The sequence below is a fragment of the Entelurus aequoreus genome, linkage group LG05 (assembly GCF_033978785.1).
Source record: "Entelurus aequoreus isolate RoL-2023_Sb linkage group LG05, RoL_Eaeq_v1.1, whole genome shotgun sequence".
In the NCBI taxonomy this organism is placed as follows: Eukaryota; Metazoa; Chordata; class Actinopteri; order Syngnathiformes; family Syngnathidae; genus Entelurus; species Entelurus aequoreus.
This window is the reverse complement of record NC_084735.1, coordinates 33,625,107-33,633,995: the sequence shown is the minus strand read 5'-3', so window position 1 is coordinate 33,633,995 and position 8,889 is coordinate 33,625,107. Positions and strand designations below refer to the sequence as shown.

At 38.0% G+C, this 8,889-nt stretch overlaps 1 protein-coding gene across 2 annotated transcripts in view; it reads left to right on the top strand.

The window, feature by feature from the left end:
• The first annotated feature begins 138 nt into the window (after positions 1–138).
• srrt (serrate RNA effector molecule homolog (Arabidopsis)) overlaps positions 139–8,889 on the top strand; it is a 14,796-nt gene continuing 6,045 nt past the window's right edge. Inside the window, exons 1-7 of one of the 2 annotated variants that reach the window (XM_062047873.1) lie at positions 139–256; positions 703–821; positions 992–1,120; positions 1,198–1,344; positions 5,140–5,328; positions 6,728–6,897; positions 6,967–7,145. In XM_062047873.1, coding sequence (XP_061903857.1) covers positions 703–821; positions 992–1,120; positions 1,198–1,344; positions 5,140–5,328; positions 6,728–6,897; positions 6,967–7,145 — 933 coding nt within the window. In that variant the 5' untranslated portion in view covers positions 139–256. Of the gene's footprint in view, positions 257–702; positions 822–991; positions 1,121–1,197; positions 1,345–5,139; positions 6,344–6,727; positions 6,898–6,966; positions 7,146–8,889 lie in introns of those variants that run through there. The other variant, XM_062047875.1, reaches the window with a different exon arrangement.

The window sequence follows — 8,889 nt, the reverse complement described above, 5'->3', positions numbered from 1 at the left end:
CTCTGCCGTTTTTATTTCGAAATTATATTGACAAATTACCGGGTTAAAACAAAAAAATGTTTTTAGCATGTACATAAAGTTTCTCGATAATGTAACACATTAGTTCTGTAAAAATAAATCAGAAGTTGAATTACACTCCAGGCCAGCTGGTGGCGCTCTTCTGCAGTTTAACATCATCCAGTGAAGAAGACGAGGAGAAACTTGAAGAGGTCGAGGTCTTGCAAGCGCACCAACGCACACAATTTAGGTATTTAAGGTATGTAAGTGTTTGTTTCCACTCCATTGTTTTGTTACAATGACAAAAGATGAAGTCTAAAGGCTGGCCCACAAAGGAAGGTTATATTCGACTTTTGGCTAAAGTAGCCCGAGAGCGAACAATGAATGTAATGATAACCATGAGCATCGGAGCGTAACTAAATGAATTAAATGCTAGGACTAAATTTGAGCACGCTTCTATAGTCTTTAAAATATGTTTATTTTTGTTTTGTTCATACCGTATCCGAAATACCACGAATACTTACCCCGAGTCTGACAAGTAATTAAACCGTTGCTAATGATACAATGTTAGCATAGCATGCTAACTTAGCTTGCTATGCTACCTGCTTTTCGTTTGTTTTGTGTTGTTGTTTTGTGTTGTTTATTTGCAGTCCTATCTTACATAAGTTTCCTGAAATAAAGTCATATTGATTTATCTTCCCGCAGATGGGCGACAGTGACGACGAGTACGATCGCAGAAGAAGGGACAAATTCAGACGGGAAAGAAGTGACTATGACCGTTCCAGGGAGAGAGAAGACCGGCACAGAGATGATTGGAATGATCGGTAAATTAAACATCCATCCATCCATTTTCTACCGCTTGTCCCTTTTTGGGTTCACGGGGGGTGCTGTAGCCTATCTCAGAGTCACTAGAATAATTCAATTCTAAATAGCCACCAGAGTTGTTTGGTTCTTTCATCCTTGAGTTGGTTATTAATTGAGTTCCATTTGCCAGGGAGTGGGACAGAGGCAGGGAACGGAGAAGCCGAGGAGAATACCGGGATTACGACCGAGGACGAAGAGAGAGATTCACCCCTCCCAGACATGACATGAGCCCCCAGCAGAAACGCATGAGAAGAGATTGGTGAGTTGAACCGCAGTCCTGTTCTACAATTCTCAACTCATTTGCATTCATTACAATCTATTATGCTCCCCTGGTAGGGATGACCATGGTGGTGATCCTTACCGTGGTGGGTACGACATGGGCTACGGAGGTGGAGGAGGGCCAAGTTACGGCCCGCCACAGCAGTGGGGCCACCCTGACCTGCACCTCATGCAGCCTCATCATGGCATCCCCATTCAAGCCAGGTGAGAGACGTACATGAGCACCTTTGAAGATGAATTGTAGTTGGTTCACACTTGCGTGGTTATTTTTGGACAGTGTTTCCCACAGGATTATAATATATTTGTGGCAGGGAGTTGTTTGGACATGCATATTATATTGTCCCCGTGCATGTGTGGGTTTTTCTCCGGGTACTCCAGTTTCCTCCAACAATCCAAAAATATGTATGTTAGGTTCATTGGAGACTGTAAATTGTCTATTGATATGAATATAAGCGTGAATGATTGTTTGTCTATATATGTACCATGTGATCGGCCATGCTAATTTTGGTTAGCCTGTCATTAATCTTGTCTATGGTACGTTATCATTAAGCTAGCGGAATTAGACTAACACAAACTTTATTGATCCACAAGGGAAATTGTTCCTCACAGTAGCTCAGTTACAAAGGATGGAAAGGATAATGCACACAATGGCACAAAAAGAGGGTGAAAACAAAAGGTATAAAGTAGACTAAAAATGTACCATATATGTAATATTTACATATATGTTGACATATATATTACATTAGAGAGAGCTCAACCTTCATATTGCATGACTGTATTGCTTTTTTACTCCAAACTACATTATTCATTTAACGTGGTTCCTACATTTCTGTGCGCTTCATTTGTATATATATTGTACTTTACTTGCACTTGTTTTACAGTGACTTAATTGTGGAGAATATCAAAGAAACACCTCATATTTTTTAAAATCTCTAATTCAAACGACTGTTTACATATTCGGCAAACTGAATTGCAACATTCAGGAAGGGCAGAATATGTTGTAGCGGCAGAATATAATGTAGCCGGTGTTAGTTTTTACAATGAGCCGCAACAATTAAAATTGCATTGAACAAAGAAAACGCAGTCTGCCAAGTCAAATTTCTTGTGTGTTATACATACTTGGCCAATAAAGCTGAATCTGGTTCTGATAATATAATAAAAATGTTATGTTATTATTAATAACTAATAACACATATTGGTTTTTAAATATACATAACACATTTGTTAAGCCTTTTTAAAGAAAATATATGCATAATTGCAAATTAAGATTATCATGACATCTTTTGTATGATGTCATATTGACCACGCCCCAACCGCCAGTGGCAATCTAGGGGAAACCCTGACAACTTTCAGTTTTTGAAGCCTTAAAAAGCATTAATTATATTGTCAGTAATTTTCAAAAAGGAGGTATTGAATTTTATATTGGAATGAACTACTGAAATGTTTTCATCTGTTTGCCTCTATTTTTAAACACAGTTTTATTACTTGTAGCATAATAAAGCAAAATGTAAATCCCTGCTTCCAAATAGTTCCTTAAATGCCTGATGATCCATTAGCTGCTCAGTCAGATGCCTTATACAAAAACTTAAAATGGAACAGTTGATGCACTCAAAACAACAGTAAAATTTCACAGTAAAGGAACAATATTGAAAATAATGACAGTAAAATGTACAGAACAATATATATCAAACTAGACTAAAAATAGGGCGTGCCTGTGCACCTTTCTTTGCTATGAAGATACCATGGACTTTACAGCCACAAAACACAATGAAATAAATGAATGAACTAAAAATTACCACTTCCTAACATAATATGTCATACGTCAGTCATTGTGTTTTATTTGGTTATTAGATACTTAATATGCCTTGACCTATCGGTCTTATTTTTATGCCTGGCATTTTTCTTTTATCATGTTTTTACATATTTTGTTGGTCCGATTTTTTTCCCAGACACCCATTTGGACAAAACAAGGTAATTGGAGGTGCAGGTGGCAACTTCAGACACAAAACACACCTAAATGTGTGCATTCATAGTAACTAAAACCTAGTACTTCAACAGTTTTAAGTTGTCATATTTTGTCTTTTTTTAATGAAATATAGTCTTAATTTGTCCTGGATGCTGTGCAAGAGACACAAAGTTAGCAAAACATATGAGACAAATGTGTAGAAGTACAAATTAGGGCTGGGCGATATATGGATATATTCTATATATCGCGGGTTTGTCTCTGTGCGATATAGAAAATGACTATATCGTGATATTCGAGGATACGTTCTCACGCAGTTGCTTTTAGCTGCGGGCATTACACTGCATGCGTTTCTCACTCTTTCTTGTGTCTCCTTCTCACAGAGACTTAAACAAGCGCACCTTACATACAACTGTGCAACTTCACACGCTCCCGTGGAGCAGACAGGTAGAGACATGGTAACGTTAGCTGTGATGCTAACGGTGCGGTGCGGGTGGTAATACGAGAGAGAGAAGGTGCGAATCTGGTAACAAATGAAGGAAGAATTAATTCCCAAGAAAAACAGCAGGGGGTCCATCGTCTGGCGGTGGTTTGGCTTCAAGTGAAAATATGTTGAACAATTATGCGGCAAAAGCGTTGCTACAAAAAGTAGCACCACTGCTAATGTAGCATCATTTGAAAAGTCACCCGCTAGAGAATAAGGAGTGCTTGAAACTCCGCATGTCAACATCTCTGTTCGGTGCCACACCAACAAAATGCCGAAGCAACCATTTTCCTGATCAACACCGTATGAAAAAAAATGGTCAACAACAGAAGGAGATAACGTCCGCAGGAACCTACCACACAGCAAAGGAGATTTCCTATTATGCAGCTCATTTTTATTTGACACTTATTGAAATATCTTGTGTGACATCATGCACAAAAGTGCACTTTATTTGTTTTAAACTATTGTAGTGGCGTTCTGTACAAAAAGTGAACTTTAATTTAGTGTTGTTTTGATATGTCATCTTAGTGACATCATGCACAAAAGTGCACTAATAGCTTGTTTTAAAATGTCTCTGACAATCTTGCACTTTCTTTTTTGGAAATTACATGAATGATTGTGCCACTGCTTAATAACTGTTTAATAAATACAGTTTTGGTAAATTGACTTAGTTGTGATTTCCCTCTCTGCATGAAAGTTTAAAATAAGCATATATTAATGCAGTATGAACAAGAATGTTTTAATGTTGACACACATAATCATCATACTGCTGTGATTATATGCATCAAGTGTTCATTCAAGGCTAAGGCAAAATATTGAGATATATATCGTGTATCGTGACATGGCCTAAAGATATCGAGATATTAATAAAAGGCCATGCCCAGCCCTAGTACTAATCAACTTTCTTCTGTCCCTCTTTTTGTGGTTGACCACTGCAAGAGTAACTGCTTGTTGAGAGGCTTGATTGAATCTTTCATGTACGCGGCTCTAAAAGTGTCCGATAAGACCAAAAAAAGTTCAATAGATTTGTTGCTTTTAAAAAAACTTTTTTTTTTAAGTCTAGCATGATCTGAATACTTGCTAAATATTGTGACAACAAATATATCTCCTGCTACATTTTCTCATTCCCTGGCAGATCTGGTGCGTATGAAGTGTGCTAAGTAGCAGAGTTACGATTCCATCCAAAGTGTGGAGTTGTAACGACAAGCTACTTTCACAGACAATAGAATGTGTTTATGAGCAAGGGGCAACAGGTAGGTCTATTTGTGTCCAAATCTTTTTGTGGCAGGTCGACACAAATGAATAAAAGAATGGGAAACACTACAAATATTGTGATGCAATACAATTAACTTTTTTTCATAGTCCTAACAGTAAATGCACCATTCCAACTATAGTTGGATTTATTTTAGTTTTGCATACATTGTCCGAAAATATAAAATAAGAGTAATTAGGTAGGGCATCAAATAACCATAAAATGCTGTTATACATACCATCTTTGTTGAAGATCTTTTGTCATGTAATCACTGAAATGTAATCTCTTCTCTTTCATCAGGCTGGGGAACATCCACGACATGGATTTGGGTCCACCCCCTCCAATAATGAAGAGCTTTAAGGAGTTCCTGGTGTCTCTGGATGATTCTGTGGACGAGACCGAAGCGGTGAACCGCTACAATGAGTACAAGCTTGACTACCGCCGGCAACAGATGCAGGATTTCTTCTTGGCTCACAAAGATGAAGAGTGGTATGGTCTAAACTCGTTTCTTAGTTATATCTTCATTTATCTAGTCAGTAGATTTTTAATGCATTTATTCTTAAAATGTTGTTCATTGCGACCACTCTATAAATTATTGCAGATAAGATTTATGTAGTTTAGGTTGGGCCTGGTCCTGTAGTGCGTGCATTGTAACGTTACATTGTGATGTAATGTTAATGATCTTTTGTGATTTAGGGCTATATAAATAAACATTGATTGATTGATTGATTGTCTGCTAATAAATGAAGAATTGATGCTAACAGTGCGTATAAAGCACTTGTCTAATTTGTCAAGTGCTGTTGCACCCATTAAGTAGGAACAGGCCCACAGTTTTTCTTTCTAATAGCTTGTTGTGTGCATAGAAAATCAACCCAGGTTCTTTATCCAGCTGCAGTTCTGGCCCTAATGTTTGAAAACAGTTGCACATTTGTCAATTAAACCTGACAAAGTTCATCCCGTGTTAAGTGACCCCCATGAGATCATTACTGAAACAAGCTTCTCCAAATTGGAACCACTATCATGTAAGAGAAAGCAGCAAGTTTTCAATTGGGTTGATTTTTAATATCTGAAGTTGTGTCCTGCCTTTTAATGCTTACTATACTTATTTCACAGGCATCATGAAAAATTGTTCTGTTTTGACATAACCATTTTTCCTCCCTTCATCCCCCACTACTACGCTGACGGCGTGTTTTTTTCCTCAAGAAAAAGTGGAATTCTGCAACAGTCGGATTTAGACAGCAAGGGCACGCACTGCGCACAATGCAGTTGCACTTAGACACACAGTAACAGGGCTTTTAGACAGATAGGACACGTAATCTTCCTCCCGTGCTTGGAGTTTTCTTGTTTTCGCCTTTTTCCTTCACCATTTTCTTTTTACATTTGGATCAAATCGAATCCCTAAACTCAAAATGTGTATACAGAAACACCATTCGGGTGAAGTGGAGCCCATTCTTACAGAGGAGACCTCTCTGTATTTATTTGTTATTAAAGTGGAGAACACAAGGTAACTGTAGTTCACTCAATGAACATTTCCATATGTGAATGTTGCTTTTTCAATTCTGCTGTAACTTTTTTCATGTTGTGGTGAGTTGATTTCAAACTTTACTAATGTTTAATAATGAACCATCATGTAATAGAATACCTAAAATAAGGATGTAAATGATTAATTGATTTTTCTGTATATTTAACTTTCATTTTTACAGTGATTAAATGTTTGCTTTCTTATACATTTTCAGCAAAATATCATCTTCATAAAAAATTATTTTCAATTGTCTAAAATTTTGTACCGGTACTCTAATTTTATGCTCTCTAACTTGTACATCTCGTTCATCCTGTGCCTTGCCATTCCCTCCCCCACTGTTTTGTGGATCCCCAACTCTGGACACAGGTTCAGGTCTAAGTACCACCCAGATGAGGCCAGTCGGCTCAAGTTGGAGGGACTGACGGCTCTAAACAACCGTTTGAATGTCTTCATGTTTCTGATGGAAAATGGCTGGTTTGACAACGTTTCCTTGGACATCGAGCAGACGCCAGCCATCATCAAGGTCCTAGATGCAGGTCAGGATTCGGTCAAACATACCAGTATTTTGTGAGGATGCATAAGTGGCAAGATCCCCGCTCTTTCAGCTGTGATAAAGATGGAAGGAGGGACGGATCATGATCTTCGCATCTTAGAATTGCCAATTGAGGAGCAGGAGGAAAGGGAAAAGTTAGCATCTGGTGGAGCAGAAACTCAAAAGAGCGACAGCCACAAGAACATGGATGGGGACTGCAAACCTTCAGTGGTCAAAGACAAGGATGAAAAGGTATGCTTGGCCACCAGAGAACAGTTCATGTGTTGGTTATTGGCATAATAAATAGGAATTCCAACACTTATGCACCCACCTAATGTGGTCGCGAACCACTGATCTTGAAGCCGAATAGACTTTTACTGTGTCAGTAGATGTGGGGGAAAAATGCATAATGACTGGAATCTGGATGATTTCCGAATATGGATTATTTGTGTAAAATATTATAATACAGACGGTCCTTAATTGGCGATCCAGGGTGGACACACAAGTTGGGAGAAGGAGAGGACAAGTGTGCTACCTGTGGCGCTAAGCTAACTTGAATGTAAAGTACAGAAGTGAAAAAAAGAAATGTTTTGTAACAAGTCTAACCCTAAGGCCCAATCCTAATATACCCCCTCACTCACTACCACTAGCCCTCACTCCTACCTCAACACCCTCAAAATGAAGTAAAAAGGGGTAGAGCTTTGTAATCTTCCCTAGGAATTGGGACACCACTTGCTACGTCACTGCATAGTTTACGTTCGGGCATGTAAGCGATTACATCGTTACATTTGCACATACCGGTACCTCCCACCTAGAGTTGCATCGACACCAATATTTTGGTACCAAAATGTGTATTGTTATTTATTTCAATACTTTTGATACTTTTCAAAATGAAAAAGAACACAACAATTTCATTATAGGCTTCATTTTCACAGAACATTTATGATAAAACTTATGATTAAACATATGTTTCTTATTGCACCCAAAGAAACAATATTAGAATTAAAATTAAAATTTGCATTAAACACATGGGCTTTTCTTATTGAACTCAAATAACAGTTTACAATTGTTTTACATATTAGATAAAGCCTGCCATAATCTAGCATTAGGTTAGAATAGAATAGAAAGCTTTGACATTGTAATAAATGCTTCATGATTTCCATCCATCCATTTCCTACCGCTTGTCCTGTTCGGAGTCGCGGGGGTGCTTGAGCCTATTTCAGCAGCTTCATGATTTCCATCCATCCTTTCTCTACCGCTTATTCCCTTCGGAGTCGCGGGGGTGCTTGAGCCTATTTCAGCAGCTTCATGATTTATGATTGCCAATTTTGACTTGGGCTTTAAGAGAAAAACAATATTTCGTAAACACTGAAAACAAGGCTAAAAATACACAGATAAGACAAGTAGCACGTTAAACGTACATTGTTAAAGATAAAACACAAATGAAAAAGTGGGAATTTGTTACGAAATTTAGTCAATTCACTTGTATTATTTTACATTACGTGCACTAATAATTTTCAACAAGCCAACCAGCTGTATGCGTGTCTTGTATCTACTGTATATGTGCACGGGGGAAGCTGTTAACTATATTACCTGCCACGCTTTAAACTCCTTGTACAGGTCTGAATGTTTGATACCTAAATATTTACCTAAATTTGAAGCAACGGTGGTAATGCTGTATTGACACATTTGGAATTGCTGTTATTTTGTCAGTATTCCTTTGGACGATTATTATGATTGGTTGCGCTCAGCGTGTGCGTTTTGACACACGAATGAGCCGCGAAGCAACGTCACCGCCACACTGCAGCACATGTGGATGAAAATAACTACAGGTGTTTTCCAAAGGCAGTAGTACCTTTTTTTTTATTCATTAGTACCACAATACTTTATTAGTAGCTGTGTACTGTACAACCCTAACATTACAAACTAAATTTCCAAACTAACATGTAATATATTGTAGACCTTATGCAGAAATTGTGCATTTTTCTCTGTCCCT